At 44.7% G+C, this 22203-nt stretch overlaps 1 protein-coding gene across 1 annotated transcript in view; it reads left to right on the plus strand.

Annotated features, from left to right (window-relative positions):
* Positions 1–22203, plus strand: part of LOC147010523 (uncharacterized) — a 119032-nt gene that overhangs the window by 64 nt on the left and 96765 nt on the right. The window contains exons 1-7 of the mRNA XM_085860383.1: positions 1–75; positions 4931–4983; positions 15011–15118; positions 17351–17610; positions 17796–17879; positions 18941–18982; positions 19190–19238. The exon at positions 1–75 is cut by the window's left edge and continues 64 nt beyond it. Of these exons, the coding sequence (XP_085716509.1) occupies positions 11–75; positions 4931–4983; positions 15011–15118; positions 17351–17610; positions 17796–17879; positions 18941–18982; positions 19190–19238 (661 nt within the window). The 5' untranslated portion in view covers positions 1–10. The remainder of the gene's footprint in view (positions 76–4930; positions 4984–15010; positions 15119–17350; positions 17611–17795; positions 17880–18940; positions 18983–19189; positions 19239–22203) is intronic.

The following is a 22203-nucleotide window of genomic DNA, read 5'->3' on the forward strand; positions in this document are numbered from 1 at the left end:
CGCTGTGTCTATGAAACAAGACTCGGCCATTTTATTACCACAGGAGAAGAGAACGACGAGAGTCTTCTTCTTCACGTATGTTTTCACAACACGAAGTGAATTGGACATTTTAATGTTTTCGTGTGGAAAGTAATTAATTATTTTTACATTCTCCGCGCCGTGTGGACGGGTAAGTGTAATTAGTTACTTTTAACGATATTCTCTGTGACGTTCGGGATGATATCTCCTTCATTACGGACACACGAAATATATTTATTCCTTGTCGACTCATTTGGAGGTTGTGGTTGTGATTCCTTCACCACGGAAAGTGAGGTTAAGTGAATGAACCACAACATTGTCTCCACACCCGCGATCCAGCCAAGAATCCCATTACATCTTTCAATCCTCAATCAGAACTCGTGATCCCGTTCGGTTGACAAAACGATTTGGAATCCCGGGCCGTGTTCAGGAACCGAGCAGCTCGCTCGCGCTTGCCAGGCCAGCCGTTCCTTAGCAACGGTTTCCAACGGAGTGCTTAAGCGGCTTGGCAAGCGCGTCACAAGAGACTTGGGAAGTGAACACAGCCCTGTTGAACCCGCGTTTCCCGCACATTGTGTCGGTGAACACCCGAACATCGACCATCGACCACCGACGTGGAGGAGGGACGTGTGGGGTCGGAAATGTCGGGCACGTGGGGAAGAACAGACAAACCGGGATTGTGAAGTATTTAAAGTTATAATTATGATTTTTCATCTTCATTGAAAATAAAATGTGAACAATATTGTCAACTAATATGAAGGAAACCTTGGAGGAGACCATTTATCCCATAATACCTGCATTCAGGAAACGTGATGTCATGGTGGCAGGATTTGCACTCCGGCCACCGTAAAACCCTTCATTCCTCAAAACACAAAAACGCAAAAAAATCTGAAAACCCACTCCGTGGGAGTACCTCCTGTGCAGCTTCCCTTCGCAGGGCAGCTCACCGGATGATGGGATTGGGGCAAAGCCTTCGGGACCCCCAATCTTTGATGATAGGAGGGAAACCACGGGGTAACATCCCTGGGTCAGATTGCGGGAGAGTGTGTCGGAGTGGTGCTGAGGTGTCGTCCACCAGACGGCGGTCTCCTTGGGTTAACCTGAGGCGGTCCCTTCGGGTGGGTGCCTGGAATGTCCTATCCCTAAAAGAGGATGATCACCTGTCTCTGTTATCATCTGAGCTCAAGCGTTTGGACATCGGGATTGCAGCTCTCTCTGAGGTGAGGAGACTGGATTGCGGCGAGATCATGGTGGGTGGTTACACCTACTATTGGTCTGGTCGCTCTGATGGTTACCATACCCAAGGAGTTGCTGTAGCTGTGTCCAATAAGCTGACCCCAATGATAATTGTGGTTACACCGGTCAACGAGCGTATTATGAGATTAAGGATTCGTCACTCCTTAGGTGTCATTTCCCTGGTCTCTGTTTATGCTCCGACTGAGGCGAGTGATCTCACCGTGAAGGATGCATTCTACGCCACGGTCGAGTCTGTGGTTGATCAGTGCCCCAGACGAGATACACTTCTAGTCTTGGGGGATTTCAATGCATCGACTGGAACTGATAGGGACAGTTATGAGATGTGTGTTGTTGCAACATGGTCCCCATGGGTCAGGAACTATGAACCAGAATAGCACTAAGTTCCTTGACTTTGCAAGAAGTCATGGACTTAGGGTGGCTGGTTCATGGTTTCAGTGCCCACAAGCTCATCGCTGGACTTGGTATTCCAACGCTGGCGGAGTGGCAAACCATGTCCTCATTGACAGTCGCTGGACGATGATCCCGAACTGCACGGTCTACCGGAGTGCTCAGTTCCTCAATACTGACCACAGACTTGTTGTAGCAACTCTAAAGCTGCACCTTAAATCCTGTAGAATGGTACCATCCCAGCCTAGGCTGGATGTTGGCAAGCTCAGGGATGAGAGAGTAGCTGAGGAGTTTGCGAACAGGCTGAGTGGACACTTGGGGGGTCTGGGTGCTTTGGGGTGTCTTGAAGAGTTGTGGAGTGCCTTCAAGACCACCGTCCTTGATGTTGCCGGTGGATGCCTTGGAGTTCACCGCAGGGCAAAGAAGAATTTTGTCTCTCAAGGGACACTGGATACCATTGACCAGAGTCGCAGGGCCAGGCTGAATGGCAGAGCTGAGCTGTTCAGGGAGCTGAGACGTAAAACTGTACGTGCACTGAGGGTGGACAAGGAGGCCTATGTGCGAGGAATCTGTGAGGGGGTAGAGCATCACCTGTGGACAGGTGATTCTCGTCCCGCTTACAGGGGAATTCGCGCATTACGTTCATCCAAGCCCATCCCTCGGAGCACTGCAGTTGAAGCAGAGAGTGGTAGGCTCTTGACAGAGGAGTCTGAAGTGAAGGCCTGCTGGGCCGGTTACTTTGAGCGGTTGTACCAGGCTGATCCCCCAGCTGTCGAGTTGGACGTCAAGGGTGTTACAATCCCTGTTGCTGACCCTCGAATCAACTGTGGTCCACCATCGCTTGTGGAAACACGGGCTGCGGTGAACCAGTTGAAACGGGGCAAAGCTCCAGGGATCTGTGGCATCCATGCTGAACTTCTCAAGGCTGGTGGAAATGCTGCACTCGCGTCGTTGCATGCAGTTTTGTGCTCTGCCTGGAACACAGGCATCATCCCAACTGACTGGAAGAGGGGCCTTGTTGTCCCTCTCTGGAAAGGGAAGGGTGATCGCCAAGACTGCAACAACTACCGAGGGGTGACGCTGCTCTCAGTGCCGGGCAAGGTCTTTGCTCGGATAATTCTTGATAGGGTTCGCCACCATCTGCTTGAGCACCAGCGTCCAGAGCAGTCAGGCTTTACACCAAAGAGGTCAACGATTGACCGTATCCTTGCTCTTCGTGTCCTCACTGAACGCAGACGAGAGTTTCGGCAGGGGCTGCTTGCAGCCTATGTTGATCTCTGTAAAGCGTTCGATTCAGTGAATCGGGATGTCCTCTGGAGGATTCTTGGTCTTCGTGGGGTGCCACCGAAACTGATCGATCTGATGTCTGAACTCTACTCTGGTACTGAGAGTGCTGTGAAGTGTGGTGGTACCGCCTCTGACTTATTTCCAGTTGTTACTGGAGTTCGTCAGGGATGTGTACTTGCCCCCACACTTTTCAGCACTTGTATGGACTGGATTTTGGGAGGATGTCGGAGAGATCAAGTTGCGGTGCATCGTTTGGCAATGTCAAGATCTCGGACCTTGATTTTGCAGATGATGCAGTCATCTTTGCGGAGACTTTAGACATCCTCTTGGGGGCCCTCGAGGTGCTGAATGAGGAGTCGGAGCCGTTGGGATTACGGATTTCTTGGGTCAAAACAAAGATCCAGGCTTTCGGTGACATCTTGGATGCTGCTGTCCTGTCTGTGTCTGTTTGTGGTGAGGATGTTGAGGTCGTGGATAGATTCACTTACCTTGGCAGTGATATTCATGTCTCCGCAGGTTGTGAGCCGGAGGTCAATAGACGTCTGGGTCGGGCCTGGGGAGTCATGGATTCACTGGATCATGGGGTGTGGCGCTGCCGGTACCTGTGCGGGAGGACGAAAGTCCGAGTCTTCAGGTCCTTGGTACTTCCAGTCTTGCTCTATGGGTGCGAGACTTGGACTTTGACCAAGGATCTGAGACGGAGACTTAATTCCTTTGGTACCAGGTCTCTTCGGAGAATCCTTGGCTATCGCTGGTCGGATTTTGTGTCCAACGAGCGGTTGCTGAGAGAGACTCGGATGAGATTTGTTACCTGCATAGTCCGTGAGCGTCAGCTGCGGCTGTATGGACATGTGGCTCGTTTTCCTGACGCTGATCCTGCTCACCAGATTCTCTCAGCGAGGGAGTCTCATGAGTGGAGGAGGCCAGTGGGCCGACCACGTGCCTCATGGTTGCAGCAGGTTGACCATCATCTCAAGGAGATGGGGATGGGCCTGGCATCTGCCTGGGGGATGGCCAGACGGAGGCCCCTGGAGTACCGGCGGAAAGTGGACGCAGCGACGCGCTGTTCTGGCACATGCTCCCATACCTGACCTGACCTTAATCTACTTTATATCACTGGGACTGTTGATGCTCGGGTAATAATAAGAACTTTATTTATAAAGTGCCTTTTGCCGATGGATGCAAGCTTCATCTTCTTATTTTGTATACAGCTCCTGGCTACAAGCAGCATCACTTTCTGGGGGCACAACTGTGCCACTGACGCAGTGCCCCCTGTGGGTTAGAGGAGGAATTTCGAATTTGATCAGAGGAGTGCCAGCAATGGCAATAGCTGCATACTCTTCATGAAAGGCACCCTGAGGTCCTCAACATCCACCAACTAATGCTGGCATACAGGATTCTCAAATTAACAGCCATTTGAGGGACAACACACACATTTTTGAGCCACTCTGCCTGTAAAGCACCAGGATGACAATTTATATCTGGGCCAAGATTCAAACCTGAGCTGGAGATCTCAGAGGCAAGTGTGTATACTTCCAGAGTCTCGACGATCCTGCCACGCCATATTCAATCTTTCAATCTTGCATCCTGTTGACTTGTCCCCTGATTCCTCATGTTCTTGCAATTAATGTGTTGCGAAAACGATGTCTCCTAATGCATTCTGCACATGATGTATTCCTGCTCGTCCTTGAGCCTGGGAAACTTTTATGGAAAAAAAAAAACATGCGATTTTGATCATTTTCACACCCATTTCACCATTTGGCATGTTTTTTTTTAGCCTTCATCGTGAGGTGGGTGTGAAGATACTTCGTTGGGTCACAGTGTAATTGTGTTGTTTGCTGTCTGAATGTAGAAAACACCCAGAGAATCGATGCAGTCTGATGAACACTCACCTTACCGCATTTTTATTCTGATGTTTCTTATTTGTGACATTTTTGAAGTTACAGCTTTACAAAATCTCTTTCTTTGTTATTTTCTGCAGGGATACAAAGCACCAAATGAGCAAAGAATGTTTAATGGAGGAGCCACTAACTGGTGAGTTTTGAGAAATAAACTTTTCACAGAATATATTTGCTGAGTTGGTTACAAGTATTTGCATGAATTAGGATATGTTAGGACTTGGAGTGGAAAACCTGAAAAAGGTTGTGATTGTTTTCTTTATTTCTTTTCAATTTGGTGGTGGTGGCTGCTTGGTTGGTGTCATCCTGATGACTATGACGGAATGACTTTACTCTCACCGCAGCAACCTTTCCCGTGCCTGCTCCGGACATTTTGTTTTGTTCCAAAATCTTGGAATATCTTGAAAAAGAAAGAAACCACTCATATACTTACCAACAGACAACGGCCAGGTCGGCAAAGGAAATCAACTGCAGTTGATGACAGAAAAATCATCGGCGCTGTGAATAAAAACCCTGAAACATCTGTCACTGACATCACCAACAACCTCCAGAGTGCAGCTGTGAAAGTATCACATGAAAGTAGTCATATACCATTCGCAGAAGACTTTGACAGCAGAATTACAAAGGCTACACCGCAGGATGCAAACATTGCAAGATGCAAACATTGCAAAATGTAAACTCACTCTTGCAAACACTGCAAAGGAGTACATCAGCTCCAAAAATAGAAAGGCCAGATTAGAATTTGCCAAGTTTAGAGGTGAGCCAGTCAAGTTCTCGAACAAATCTTGATGGACAGATAAGACCAAGATAAACCTTTACTCAAGCAATGGAAAGACAAAAATGTGGAGAAAGGAAGGAACTGCATATGATCTGTGAAGCATGATGGAGGTAGTGTCATGGCTTTGACTTGCATGGCTGGCTCTGGAACTGGCTCACTCATCTTTATTGATTATGTAACGAATGATGGCAGTAGCAGAATGAATTCAGAAGTGTACAGAAACATTTTGTCTGCCTATGTACAAGAAAATGCCTCCAAACTCATTTGGCGGCGCTTCACCATGCTGTCAATGACCCAAAACACACTGTCAATGCAACGAAGGAGTTAATCGGGGAAAATGTGGAAGGTTTTAGACTGGCCAAGTCAATCTCATGATTTAAATCCAATGGAGCAAGCACTTCACTTTCTGAAGAGGAGACTAAAGTCAGAAACCGCGTAAACAAACAACTGAAAATGGCTGCAGCAAAGGCTTGCCAAAGCATCTCAAAGGAAGATATCAAACGTTTGCTGATGTCAGTGCATCACATGCTCGAAGCAGGTTTCAAGGGATATGCAAGAGATATGCAACTAAATACAAACTATTATTCCATGTTAATTTACTCTAAGTTAATCTGTTACAAAACTTGTGCTGAAAAAGCCTTGGCAATTTTCCACGATGAGCTGTCACAGACTAAAGAAAGTACATCATCAAAATATGATTTTCGTTTTGAGGATCTGATCACGTGGACTATCTCTCGAAATCTGAAGTGAAGTCTGAAAATGTTGAGAAATTCAGGATGCTTTGGTTTTTGCAGGTGTGTTTCCAGAACCAATCAGCTTGCTATCGCTTGCCAAGCCAATTGTTCCGTACGAACCCTTTTGTTGGAGTGCTTGCTTGAGTGCTTAAGCCATTTGACGAGCACTCTACAAGTTGCTTGGATGTTCTTTGGCAAGCCATGGTGATACATGGCAAAAGTACCTCCACTGTCCCACTGTACTGTCCCTCTTATAAACTCAATCAAGGATACATCGATCGATGTACAAAGTTCGTCGATCGATGTGTTTTTCACCACAGATGTCATTTTTGAAAATAAAATTACAAATTGACATTCAAGACAATGTTAGGTGATCATGTAAATTAAGTAAACATATAAACATGGGTTCCATTGCCTTCTGTAAACCTTAACTCCTCCCCCTTCCCCCCCTCTCCCCACCAGAAAAATAAATGGAGGGGCCTGTTAAAGTCTGTAATCGTGTGTGACATTTCTCGCGGGAATGAACATCAGGCCAAATGTGGGGCAAAGGGGTGGTGGGGGGGGGGGCAGGACGGGGAGAGGGGGTGTGGTTGAGGGGTTAAAGCACTCTATGCATGGGTAAATTTATGTTCCAGTCCTTCTCCTTCTCACCCAAAATTTTTGGCAAATACGATGACTAATTGGTCCGTCAGTGAAGCAACAGGTAGGCTCTGTTAGTAAGCCTATACGACACATTATTAAATCTTGCCAGAAGCCAATCACATTGCACATAGCCTCCTCACACAGCCAATCATCGTAACAGACGAATGGACAGCCATCCTTGTCTTCTATATATTGTTGCGAATTCGCGCCCGCTGGCGTGCGATCGGCCGCTCGACTCGAATGACGGCCGCCTCGCCCACCGGAACGGACAATTCTGTTGTGACCCTCTCGGAACAACGCCGGGAGCCAGTCATGGGTGGGGGTTTAACCCCACCACGACCGCGCCAATTGCCCACCCGCGCAGGATAGGGTTGCTCGCCAAATTCGATCTACCTAAGTACCTGCGCGGATGGTCGACGGGCGACCGTACCTCGCCGCAGGCTGACTCCGGACATGAACCGCCTAAGTGGTCCATTCCGTGCTATCGGGATAACCGAGCGGTGTTATTGCCGGCCTCGACGGTTCCGATTAATTATCGGGCGTATTAAGCCCACTACGAACCCTTTACGTGAAGCAGGATGGAGAGTCAAAAAAGAAAAGACGAAGCGAAACGGGAAAACAGTTCACACAATTCACATTTATTACGCGACACACGGAAAGCACACATATACAGCCAAACAGTCAGAATGCACCTATATCAGGAAAACAAAAGAAACAACGACGCAGAGTTACAACCGAATACGCGTACACACGGCAACACTTACACAGTTCTACTTTACAAGACACGGCGCCGACACACATTTACTCAAAAGCAAAGGAAAGAAGCCACCCTCATAGACAAGGGGGCAGACGGCCTGTAGGCCAATATGTGCGCAGGACCTGGAGGAGCGGCCAGGTCCGCGAGACCGGGTGGGTCCTACCGGCGTCCTCGTGACGCGTTGGCGGACGAGCCGCAGATGTGGACGCGTGGCTGTGCCCTGACTCCGTGCTGCTTCGCGGGTTTCGTTGGCACGACGTTTGGAGTGGGGTGGGAACGGCGCCCCCTTGTTGCACTATCTCAGCGCGGGGGAAAAGGGAGAATTGTTGATACTCTGGGGGAGGGAGAATGGCTGGCTGGCTTGGGTCCCGCGACGAGCGATCTCCCGCGCGACCTCGTCGCCGACCGCCGTCCTTCTCGCCTCGGACCCGAGCTCCTTGGCCTCTTGCCACAACTCTCCTCAGCCGACTGCAGAACCCAACTCGACGCCTTCGTCTCCCGACTCCACTCTCTGCCACCAAAACTGACTCTGCCAAAACTCTCTGCCTTCAAAACTGACTCTGCCAAAACTCTCTGCCACGATTCGCCTTGCGCTCGGCGCTTTATAGGCCGGCAGGAGAACCAATATACAAATTTCCGGATCAGGATAAGCTCGGGGGCGGAGCCACGCTCGCCCATTGGACGGAGGAAAAGTGGGCGTGAACCTCCCCTGATCCTTGAATTTGCATATTTCGATTTCACACGGACGCCCTGGAGGCGGGGCTAAGCCGCTCCGCGCTTGCTGATTGGACGGATCAGAAGTGGGCGTGTAGCATTCTTGATCCGAATTTTCCCTCAGAAAGGCCGCTATTTGCACTCGCGGCTCGGTGCGTATCGCTTGAACGAGCCCAAGACAGCCCAACGCTCAGTGTTCACAGGTGGTGCGGGAATGGCCGTAGAAGGAGAGAGGTGAGGGTGGTGGAGGGTTTATCGGTGGTGGTTTGATGGTTATGGCGGCTGATTCAAAATAAAGATAGAACAGAAAAACGCCTAACTCAAAGCGTCGCAGCCCGAATGAATCACATAAATTTCCTGTAAACAACGGGTTTGGGGCTAACTACACATGTATTTCGAGTTATCTCAACTACGGGACCTGAATGTTGGTTTGCGAATTTCCACAGCCGTAACAATATTGTTGCGGATTCGGGGTTTGAGGCTCATCACGATGCGAAGCATTCAGGTTCCTCACGAACAACCGGTCCTGATGCTGCTGGGCCCAGATAATTCCATGCATTGGCGGGTTGCTAGGCAACCACGAATGCCTGATGATATGGCCAATCCTGCAGGGTTACACAACTGTACTTCGCGTGATACCTTACGTGTGGACGGTCGTGCCAAGTGGGGTCACTTGCTTTTGCTGCGTACTTGCATTAAACTTACCGTATCAAGTGCAGCCGAGCGGAGCTGCCAAGTATGCACCGGATAATAAAACAAGTTATTGGGGTAGAACTTTCTGGCTAAGCTAATGTACAGACCATGCTGGACCAATGAAGGAAAATACAAAATGGGCTGGGTTCATTTATAACAATAAATTTATTCCAAGCAATGGCGAGGAAACGTCATGTGTACAGTGAAGGGTTTATTCATCAAAATGTACAGCAGGGGACAACAAGGATTTGTGGCTGTGGCCAAAGAAATGCAATTATGGAGAAAAAGAGGACACAGAGCAGAATTAACCCGATATAAGCTTCTCCGATCTTAACTTATATTATGCATATTACAGGCACCATCAGACACACACCTGAGGAAATTAGATATAGCCAAATAGAGGAGAAGCAGTTGAGGTGTAAATGACCTCATTGTACCTGGCACGGTTGAAAAACCTACACAACCCAATCGCTAAGGAAGGGGGAAGGAGGGAAGAAAACTGGGATGTCTACAGTGCGTGAGTGGGAGATGCAAAACGTGATGCAGTGTGATACAAAAGAGGAAGTGTGAAGAGGTGCTATTCGGTGATGCTCTTTTGGTGATGCATCCACAGTGGACGCGACTATCAGATTTGAGAGAAAGATGCGTGAGAGAAAGCTTAACGGGGCATGCATGTAAGAAAGTCTGCAAATGTGTTGTTAATGATGACTGTGGAATGCTGTGTGAGCCGAGCGTCGATGACCCGGTCATGACTCGGCGCTGTCCACCTGGCTTGTCATCGCACTGCCCTCTCAGGTCGCTTCTCGTTCAGCAAAACGACAACGCTCTGCTTGGAAAAGTCCTGAACAAAGGACGAAAGACCCAGTACAAAAACATCAAAGAACCTTGATTCGCTCTCCTTTAATAGAGCCCAGGGTGCAGGAGGAGCCAAAGAACGAATCATGAGGCTCCGTAGACGTTTTCGCGCATCCCCATTAGTGCGTATCCGACCCCTCTCCCTCCCTTCCATCCCTCGTCACTCCCTTCTCTCACCCTCCTTGCTCCCTCCTCTCTCCCACCTCTCCCACTTTCTCCCCCCCCCCCCAACTTCCAAACGAATCCGCCATTCCTTAACAGTCGCCTCAACAGAGAGTGAGGGGTGGAGGAGCGGGGGATTGGGGGAGCGGGGGGGGGAGAGAGAGAGAGAGAGAGAGAGAGAGAGAGAGAGAGAGAGAGAGAGAGAGAGAGAGAGAGAGAGAGAGAGAGAGAGAGAGAGAGAGAGAGAGAGAGAAAACAGTCGGGGAGAGACAGAGGGACTTCAAGGGAAACTTTGCATGTATACAAAGGGAACTCCAGGGTGATGCATGATTGAAAATTGAGTGTTTGGGTTAATTTAAACACCCTTTTTGAAGATCATTTATGGGGTGCTCATCACAAAAAAATAAAAATAAGCCTCACGAAGATGGCGGCACGCCATCTTGGTCAGGCTCTGTGATCTTGCAAGAGTCTTAAGCTGCCATTTTTTTTGGCCTGCTCAACAATGCCTCGATTTGGAATAGGCTTCAATGATTTCTGAACAATAAAGTATTTTTTCCACTTTCTTCACTCGTATCATTGAATGCCTGATCATCATCCTTCCAAATCGCTGGCAACATTACATTGCTGGTTAACGCCCGTAGAAGGTAGCGTTTGTGACTTTATTTCATTTCCGCACATGCGATAAGCTTATATTCTCTTAATCTCAGCCAAATTTCGAAATTTAATCTCCTTTTTGACTTCAGCAGTCATTCCGACTGCCAAAAAGTGATCACCTATCCAATTCAGATATTGCTTGACATTCTGGGTGAAACGGGTGCATGATGTTTGTACATCCGATCGGTGATTGCTCATCGCGTGCCAAGCCAGCCATTCATTCCTCATCAACTGTTTCATTGGAGTGCTTGCTTGAGTACTTAAGCCACTTTTGCAAGTGCTCAACAACATTCGCACTGTCATTGAATATATCGAATAACAAAGTTCATTGCCCATTCGCCTGTGTTTGGCCTTGCGGTGGCTTGGGTGGTGTCAGGTCGTGGTTCACTCACTGAAAATGTGCAATTTTATTTCACACCACCTTTCCCCTTTTTTGTACGATCTTCTTTCATAATATGACCCGTCACTTTAACAGAGATGGATACATATAAATAAAAATTAAACGTTTCCCTTTTAAAAGTTTCTTCAATCATTTCATTGGAGTGCTTGTTTGGGTGGTTAAGCCACTTGGCGAGCACTCATCAACCTTCGATGGTGATATGGTGGCTCAGTCCTTCATGGGGATCATGGTAGGATTTACAATCTTTATTTTATTTCAATTGAATGACATAGTCATAGCCACGCAACTGGTCCGGGAATGACCGAATCACGTGGGGCCAACCGGCCACAGCAGCATCCGAGTTTGATGCCCCAAACCAGGGTTTTAGGTCTTTAAGGGGAAATCCAACACAAAAAGTTTTCTTTCTGAAAAAAAAATCAACTAAAACCATTGATCGCAATGCAATTTGAAGGGAAAATGTTTTTGAATTCTCTTTTTGCCAATCACAAAGTGCTGAAAAAAACCCGAGAGTGTCTATTTTAGATTTTCGCCAGTGACGTCACTCAGAACTCACCTTGATCCAAACGGCGGCTTTACATAGAGAAATAGTGTATTTTGTCCTCAGATTCTGATATCCATTCCACTGTAATTAGCAGCTCTGAAGGTTCTCAGCACGTTGAAACTGATCTGTGGGATTTTAAAGAAACTATTAGAAGTAAAATTAGTGATCGAAAAGCTTTTGGCGAAATTGTTGAGCCGTATTATTTCTCGAGCCTGATACGAGTGATTCACAAGAAGATAGCGACTATGGAAATGTCATTGAAGATGAAAACTTTGGTTGCATGTTCACTTCAGGTTGGTAGGTTTTGTTTTTCCATTCAATTGGTGGTTTACAAGGGATTTTGTATTAATTGATAAATCAGTTAAATTCCTCCAGCAGAAACATGGCATGGACATGGCACAGACACCACTCAGGCATACTCAGACACCACCGACAAAATTGGTGACGAATGCCTTGGCCCACCATCACAGGCTGACCAGGTTTTCTGCATGTTATGGGATCATCCCATTCCATACTTTCCCAGGATGCCATTTGTGTCTGTGGTCATGCCGTGTCGTTTCCCACAGTCATGCCCGTGCCTGTCCTCTGTCATGCCATGTCGTGTACTTGCTTTGTCATGTCATGTCTGTGTCGTGTCCGTGCCATCCAATTTCCGGCAAACTTGGGGTCTTTCGGTCATTGGTATAGCATGAAATCATCTCCGTTTGTATTACTGCAACCACCAAGAATGCATTGACTAGCACTAGGTATATTTGTGTGAAAATCGAAAATTACTCACCATTTCAGTTAAATTGTATGAATGTGGAAGTCTACTTCTGGGTGTTACGTCATGGCTAAATGTGAAGATTAAGATTTTGACTTTTAATCGCAAAATTACTAACTTTATAAATTGCAAATTGGGAAAAGACATATCTATTTTGGAGGGTGTCAAGGGATAGATTAGCATTAAGGTAGTTTGAGTGTTTGGGTGCCTCTTTAAATCCCTATACCTCGTCGAAGGGTACCAAGCCTACTGAGGGTTACAAGTTGGCATGGTGCGCCAGTCAGATGGATAACCAAGCTGCTGGTTATGATGCACCATATGTTAAGTACTGAGCGCAAATCGCTTTTACCCAATTATGCACCTTAAGGGTGCCAATCGTGAAAATCAACCACTCATGCAGCAAGAATGGAGGAAACAGTTCATGGGTTGTTATTAAAATAATAATAACAGCACATCGTCAATAAGTAATACACAATATACAACAAACAATATTCCCCCAAATTACACATAACGTGATCCCAAGGGACATGGATTTCTTAATAGTTGTTATCATAGGACCCGTTCACTCACTCAACAAGAACACAGCACAGGGAATACAAATAACAAACAATGATGCCTACAAGTCGCTTTCAAACCCAGAGGCAAGCTGTGCAGGAGTCCTGGAAGCAGAGTTATCAGGAGGTCTCTGGTACAACACGTTGAAAAACTTCCTCAAACACAATAAGGCCAAATAAAAATATTCTACAAAACATCCTTCTTCTAAACAAATAAATAAAACAAAAATAACTCTCATTATACTAAACATTAACCTTTTAAAATCATTCACACAACAATATACTTGAACACTGTAGAACAAAAATTGCCCTCACTTCACTTCACTTGGAGTGAAGGACTGGCCTTGGACTGGCCAAGGACCTTAACTTCACTTGGACTGGCCAAGGACGAATCGCCTTCACTTCACTTCACAAAAGTCACTTCCAAAAACCTCCAGTTTTGCAGGACTTAGACATGTTAATTAAGGTGATGTATAAGACTACTTCAGCAACGCAAACCTTCCGGAATTACTATCCCGCCCCCTCCCGGAAGGAGGGAGCAGGATATTGTAATCGTCCGGTTTGTTGGCTGCTCTTAGAGCACCCTTATTGGCTGCTCTTAGAGCACCCTTATTCTGGCCATTTCCATCTGTCTGTCTGTCTGCGAAACTTTGGTCAAACCTAGGGGCTACACCACTCAACCGATTCCAATGAAATTTGGTAGGTAGGACCAATATTTCTGGGAATCGTGTGCTTTCGAATATCGGACCCCCGGCCTTAGCAACGGCATAGCAACGGCCCTTTAAAGTGGTCAAAAAATCGAAAAAAATCCCAAAAAAAGAAATCGAAAAATCGAAGCTTAGAGTTCTGTGCGCAATCTATCTTGCTCCCTTCATGCCAATTTGCAGCCCTAACAAAAAATATTTGTAGGAGGATATAGGTTTTGGGCGAGTACATGTCGAAAATTTCAGAAATGGTTAATTGCGAATATCTCTAAGAGGAAGAGTCTTATTTTGATGAAACTTGGGTGAAATGTGTACAATGTGGCTACTAGCATGTACAAAAAATGAATGGTTGCTATGCACACCTCCGTTGCTTAGCAGCAGCTAACATACTTTATCGTACATCGTACACTTATTGTGGACTGTACAAAAAAATCAATACCTCCGAAACTAGATCTCCGAGGGACCTGTTTTTTTGTGCCCAAGGAGAATGTCTTACAGCATCATATAAAAAAATAAAATCTTTAGCGAATAGAAAAATGGAATTACCAGGGCTGCCATTTGTTAGTCTCTTTGGAAACTTGCCTGAAATTTCACAAGGCGGGTTTCTGGGCACAAACTAAGAGGGCTGTGATAATCATATTTATTGTGCTAAATTGAATGATAGCATGTACATCAATATCGGCTAGTCGCGTTGGCCAGCTTTCCATCTAGAGCGAGCAGCCATGTCGCCTCCCGGCTTGTTTGTCTATTTGCAACTTTATGGCAAAACGGCTTGAGTAAACACTATCAAATTTAATCCACAGGTGGGCAATGAACCTTGGACGACCCCATTAACTTTTGGGTCCAATTCGGTCAAAGGTCAAGGTCAGGTCACGAAAAGGTCAAAATCGTTTTTCGCTCATAACTTCATCAAAAATTGTTTAATTGACTTCAACTAAGACTAAAATATTCCTTATTCTATTCCTTATAATCATCATTCAGGTTAAGGATGTCTCAAATTTAAATTTTATCCCAAAATAACTTTATGCCTTAAATGGGCGGGATTTGTTGTGCCTGGCACCACTTGTTTCAAATCATCATTTTATTTCAATTAAAGTTTACACTTCAACACGAGATGAAGTAACATGTACTATGAACTTTCTAGTTTATTATGTGCATGTCGATAATTGTATTAATGTTCCAAAATAGCTCCTTTTTGTGTGTTTCCCACAGATGAAAAGCTGAAGGCTTACCTTCTCTCACACCCTCATGTGCTGGATGAGTTTGTACATGAACATGTGAGTACGAAGACACTAGAGCGCTGGCTTGCTGCTCGGAAAGGTGAGTCTGGAGTGCCAACTGTGAAGTTGCACATCAATAGGCTTGGGAGAAAGTGGGTCATAATCACAATGGAGGCTTTCAGGCCACCGGACAATATTTTGTTTTCAACATATTTTATCTGATTGTCTCCAATATAACAGCCTTTTTTCTTGATTTTTTTTTTTGTCCTTCGAAACTTTCCTCATAATTCAAACACGTTGTGGAGCAATTTTGATTGGTCTTTGATGAGCCTTCTCTAAGGCAGCTTATTCCATCCTATAATGTGAGAAGAACGGAATGAAATATTCTGAGATCTAGCATAACATGGTTTTTAGTCAGTTCAGAAGGAAATGACTTATAAAATGGGGGTCAATGTCCGTCGGTCCGTCCGTCAGTCCATCCGTCCGTCCATCTGACCACAATCAATCTTTCGATCATTATTCTGCAACCTGTGGTCAGAATGACTTGAAACTCAGAGGGTTGATATGTGGGGAGATGCTGCAGAACTTCCCGCAATAAAATTTCAGATTTGTCACCAATTGACTTAGTCAGCTAGTCCAATCAATTAATCTTCAAAGTCCTAAAACTCTTAGACTATTCATAGTTTTTGCTTCTGGTTTTGTGTAATGGTTCTACAAAACAATGTCTACAGCTTGTCTGAGCGTTTTTTCTGAATTTTTTTCCAGGAGAAAAGATAATAAGTCTTAATGAGTATGAAGTTCATTAGGGCCAATTAATCTTCAAAGTCCTAAAACTCCAAGAATATTCATAGCTTTGCTTTTTGTATGGTATTTTTTGCTTCTATGGAACAATGTCTACACCTTATCACAGCGTTTTTTTTTTCTGAATTTTTGCCCAAGAAGAAAGATAATGAGTCTTAATGAGTATGAAGTTCATTAGGGCCGGAATAAAAACGATGAATGTTAATGAATATATCCAATATCGATGAAGTCGGAACTGAACAGGGCCCATGGGCCGTATTTTTTAGAATATACGGGCACTGTTTTGTCTGATTCAGAAATATGAAATCTTTTCATATCCATTGAAAACTTAAATTTGTCTTCTTTGTCACTGTCCAACACTGTGAGACATCTTTGTTTGTTGTTTGTTTTTCCACAATTAGGCGTATACCTTTATCCTTTTCTGAACAGAATTCCCCACTTGTAAATTGATCTTTCTCACTGTTATCTCTGCCACCGAAGGTAGATGGAGGTTTTGTTTTCATCACTGTCTCTGTCTGTTTGTGAACAAAATATCTCAAAAAGTTGTGAATGGATTTGGACGAAATTTGGTGGAGAGCTTTGGTCACAGATAAAATGATTTGATTTTGGTGAAGATCCAAATGGGAAACTGGATCTGGGAATTTTTAAAGAGATTCTTCACCATTGAGAGATCAGGCAAAAAACGACAAATAGCAGGATATCTCAAACAGTTAAGAACTGATTCAGACAAAACTTGGTGAATGAGTTAGTTAGGTGACAATAACTATCTGATTAAATTTTTAGTTCAGGTCTGAATCCAGATCCGCCCTATCAGTGGGATACAAAATGTAAACTAATCAGCCTTGTGGAGTTATGCGCTCTCCCGAGTGCCCTTCTAGTTTATACCTGCATTTGACAGGGCAGTGCAGAGGGAGTAATTTACCTCTGAACTGTCCAATCTGGTTTGATTCTCATCCTAATGTCTGTATTTGTCGAATAAAAACCAGTGGTCTTCATAATGACCGCATATTTCTGTCAGCCGTTCTGCTCTGACGAAGGATGAATGCCCAAAATGTCAGATTCTCGGCACTACCTCGAGCGGTTAGCATAGCTTCATTGATGTCCTGTCGATTCCATCCGTGTTTCATAAACTTGGATGGGTGCTTCGCACATTGGGTGTTTAATCACAACTGATTGTTCCCTCAGATGGACATTGTGCTGGGTCTCTGTCTGATAGCACGAGTTGGGGGACGTTGAAGATTATTCGGTGTATTTCACGAATAGTTCGCAAGTTATCGCAGGCACCCTGAACAAAAAACAAATTTCGACTTTCACCAAGTCCAATCATGTTCGATTGTTCGGACCCTTGACCCATTCTTACTCGGTGACATGGTAGACGAAGAATTGACTGGCCAAGGAGAAGAACAAAACTGTAATTTATGAAACTCACGACCTAATTTCCAGTGTTCACATTGAACATGGTACTATTCTCACAATTTATAGTTGTCTGTCACAATGTCTGTTTAATGCAGATTTCATCTTGTCTTTCCAGCATTTTGTCTCAGTCTTATTGAAAAGGAGGACATGCAAGAAGTGAAGCCTGGTGATGGGATTATTAAAAAGTATGAAAACGTGAAGGATGAGGATAAGTATGAGAGTAGTGAGCAGGAGGAAGAGGAGAGTAGTGAGGTGGAGGAAGAGAAGAGTTGTGAGCAGGAGGAAGAGGAGAATTGTGAGCTGGAGAAAGGGAACTGGAGTATGATGAATTTAAGCGAAAACGAAGAGGATGAAAGAATGGCACGGCAGCTTGTGGTGAGCCAGACATTGGATTACCAACATATTTATGTTTTATAGAAATAATTTAATCATTCTTAGTTCAAATGAGATTTCTTTTTGTAGTTGATGTGAAATAATCATTTGAACACACCTTCATTATATACCTTATAATCCATAAGCACTGTTGTGAAGCTCAATGTTTGTGCCTTTATTATGAGAAGACGGACTGGAAGATTCCCCATGGACTTGGAGAAGGAGGCCTGGGAATTGTTCATAAAGGAGTGAACATCATCACTTCAGAAAAGGTACATGCTTGTGCTTTACTTCCTGTCAGCTCCTTTCGTTTTCTTGGAGTTAGAACACAGCTCGTGGGAGAGCTAGAAAACAGAACAATTCAGAAAAGAAGAGAAAAAACATATTGGAAAGCAAGGAAACATGGACAGCAGAGTCGAGGGACACAAAGAAGAATGAGTGTAATGGGATGTGGAGAGTCTCCTGCATCTGAATTTGTGTCCTTTATTTTTGTTTCAATGAAAGATGCTGTTTCTTTCGACCTTCAGGCCCTACATTATTGCTGTAAAAGTTTCCATCATCAATGTGATGACAATGGATCAATTAAGTGTAATTTGTGGAAAATAATATAATTGGCAAAACTATCTTTCGGAAAAGTCAAGGCTGTGAGGGCTTCTTCACAACATTTATACCATGTGCTGTCTGACTGTTTGCCATGACCTGTAGGACCCTCCCACTTCCCACCAAATATTACCCAATAAACAACATGGAGGGTGTTGGTAAGATTAGTAAGATAGTTTACAGGAATACATACTCGTTTCTAAGCTGTCTAGATTGGGTTTGTCTGTTTAAGCTTATCTCTCTAAACTGTCTGCACATGAATGAACGAATGACCAACTTTTATCAAAATGAATTTTGAGCAGATTCATTCTGTTGCTTCATGGTATTCCCCTCCAGTCTTTCAACATCACCGTCCATCATCCCCGAATGCTTCCCTGCCTCTCTTTCCCCCACCCTACCACTTCCCCCTCCACCACCTCCCTCATTTGATCTCTACCTTCATTGAGCCCCTTCCTCTCACTTTGTGATTTTTTTTTTTCTTCAACCATCCATTCTTACACTCCACTTGTGGTGGTGTGTCCGTGTATTTGTCTGCCTGTTCTGCTTTCACCCTCCGTCTGTGTAAAGCTATTGGTTTATGTCGCTTTGCTCCTAGATGAGCCTTGAATACTGTATAAAATATGTAATCATTGTATTTATCTCGATGCATCAATATTGTTTGTTTGTTTTTTACTCGTTTTCTTACATTGTGACTGAGATGTTATAATATGAACTTCTGTCTTGACTCTTTCAGGCTGCTTTGAAGTTTTGTTGGGAGAAGTATATGCAATTGAAAGTAAGTTTGTGTGAATGTGGAGATAATGGTGTTTGAAGTGCTGAACTAATTCCGTTTAGATCTTTCTCTGTGATGGTGAATGGTGTCCCCCGGCTGAGGCTGTTCAGTGGTTTTTTTGTGGTTGTAGTTAAAGGTGAAGTTAACCTTTATACCGTTTATGAAATGATTTTGTTTGCTAATTCATTACTTTCGCTTCTGTTTTTGCAGTTCTTGAAGGAAGCTAAAATCATGCTGGATTTAAAGCATCCAAACATCTGTAAGTGTGGATTTCACTCAAACTTATCGCTGTTTTTACAAAAGTTACAAATTGTGCTTCTGTGGCATTAATTTCGCACTGATCTACAAACAATTCAGTTTTTTTTAAAGTGAATCAAAGTCATAGTTCAAGTTTGCAAACAGCCTTTGGGATTGCTTGTTCTTCAATGGAAATAAATCGGTCAAACTTTTCGTCCTCCAAGACAATAAAATCGGCTCCGTCCGACCGACTGATTATATCACTCCATGTACTTTTTTGTACACGATATTTCAGATATTTCAAAAACCTTTGAACATTTAGCTTTCTTTCATTTTGCTGATGTCTATTCCTCGTGACATCATCTCAACCTGATTAGATCATGGTGGTGATTGGTTCAATTATGTTGCCATGGCAACCATCTCCGTAACTTGGCTTGTGCACGTGCTATTTCAAAAACGTTCAAGATTTAGCTTTCATATGACACAGATATATTCCTCATACCATCCAAAAGGTGGTTTCCTCTGGACCTGAACCAAAATAGAATAATTTTGTTCTCATTACACACTCAACTTCTCCACTAAATTTCATCTAATCGGTGTACAACTTTTTGAGATATCCTGTCCACAGACAAACAGGGGTGAAAATATAACCACTGTCCACCTTAGGTGGCTGAGGTAATCTTCTTCTGCTTCTTCTTCTCCTCTTCCCTTTCTAAGAGGTGAGGTTCAATAGTACCAAGCTTCTACCCTGTGTTGACCGTGATATTCCTCCACTTCCCTCGGTCCTCAGCAAACTCTTTCCTCTCTCCAACCACCCCCACTGTACTGATATCCTTCCTCACACATTCCTCCAATCTCAACCGTGGAGGTAATATCAAGTGTACTTTTAAATAATCAATTTACATCTTCAAATTGAAATGCAATTTATGTACTTCACTGTTGCTCTTTGAGCTTCGATAGGAGAGTGTGGAGATTGTGCACTTGACTGAGATGCCTAGTCCGCGTTCAGTTTCCACTGCCGACAAAAACTGTCAGACAGGTGCTTCACCAGGAGCATGGTAACAGACGCCACAGCAGGACATTGGGCAAGACAGAGAGTGAGTGCTAAGGAAACTGGAGGTGGAGACAAGGGGTGAACGAGTTCCATCAGGAGGAGTTTGAATGTGGATGGGAATAGTGATGGCGATACACATTGGGAGGAAAGAACGACAAACTGGTGTATTAAAGACGAGGTTAAATGGGTAGGCTTTACAAGTATGACCGCCTTTCCATGTGGAACAAAAGGTTCACACATATGACATCATTGGTCACATGGTTTGGCAGCCATATTGGATTTACAATAAAAATTTATTTTAAAATCTTCTCCAGAACAGCTGGACAGATCGAGGGGAAACATCACACAAATGTTCCCCAAGCCTTGGGTGTACAAGTTTATTAAGGAATAATTCATAGGTCACATGGTTTGGCAGCCGTATGTATGTGTATATATATATATATATATATATATATATATATATATATATATATATATATATATATATATATATCTATCTTGTTATGGCCATGGGTACTCAGTGTATTATGAGGGGGTTATTCCTCATTTCTCCTTGGAAGAACCGGATCTGGGACCACCGCTCACCATTAAATTTGTGGTGCGGTGGGTTGCTTAATAACCACGAACGCCAATCGGTTAACCACGAGTTCCAGTGTCCACCGTCTAATTTGCCATTTCACTCGAGGTCACGTGGCCTCCTGACCGGGGAACGCGCCCTCAGCGATGCACCAATTTTATCTTGATCAGATTTAAGTAATGCGGCCGAGTGTTTACTGCTGGTACACGCCGACTATGACAGGTTAATTAGTTTGGGAATTACCTGCCAGTCTATCTTGGTTCGGACAATGCTGGATCAAAGGAAGGAAATGACAAACACGGACAGGTTGAAACATCAACAAGGAATTTATTATTAAGAAAAATGAATAAACAGAAGAACTTTCTATTTCCTTGTGGTGTAAATGGATGAATTCAAATAAATCAAATGTTCAATCAACAAAATAATCTCAAACAAAGAATTCAACAAGCATTTATAGAAAAATGGACAAAGAGCAGATGCTTATCACTATGCCTTATTAACAATTAAACACGAGATATGGGTGTACAGCAGATCATTCAGGGGGAAAATAAATTCGGTCTTGGCTTAACAAGGCAGAAGTTGTCGTGCGTCTTATAAAATGACCCAAAATGTGTGAGCATGCCTTGGTCCGCCGCCAGCACTCTGCTATCAGGAACCGTGCACCCACCCATGAACAGGGTCGTACACCAATCGATGTCACCTTGTCATCCCCAGGAACCAGGGACACCAATAATCAGGTATGCCAAGAATCAGGTACCGAGCAGAACCAGCAGGAATGGTCCAACTGTCACTAACCATCAGGAGTTGTAACCAATGGTCAGAAGTTGTACGGAGCTGCAACCAATGGTCAGGCGCTGTCAAGAACCGTCACCAATCGTCAGGAGCTATTAGGAGCTATAACCAATGGTCAGGAACTATCACCAACTGTCAGGAAGGCGGTCCTCCCTGTGCTGTACTGAAATGGGAGATGCTTAGCAGGCAGACACGAAGCGGAGGAACAGTCGAGCCGGGCTGTGCTGCACGAGTGCGAGTGCGGGCGTACTGTGCCCGCGCCTCCCCTTTATTCCGTACGTGGTACACTCACGAGCCGGCCGACTCCAGCATTACTACGACGCCTCAGACGGCGTGCACACCTCATATCCCTCGCCGACCCCCACGGCCACCTCCCATCATCACGCCCACCATGCAACATCACCATGCCCTTCCCCATAGGCCCGCAGACTCCACCACACTCCTCCCTCCTAAAAGTATGATTATTAAATGATCAGCATTATAAGAAGCATAGACAACACGAAGAACCTCGGTATAATAATCATGCAAATAAAATGAAAACAGCGAAGTATAACAGCACATCAC

Source organism: Eptatretus burgeri, chromosome 16 (assembly GCF_056783735.1).
Source record: "Eptatretus burgeri isolate ZD-2024b chromosome 16, Ebu_testis_v1, whole genome shotgun sequence".
Lineage (NCBI taxonomy): Eukaryota > Metazoa > Chordata > Myxini > Myxiniformes > Myxinidae > Eptatretus > Eptatretus burgeri.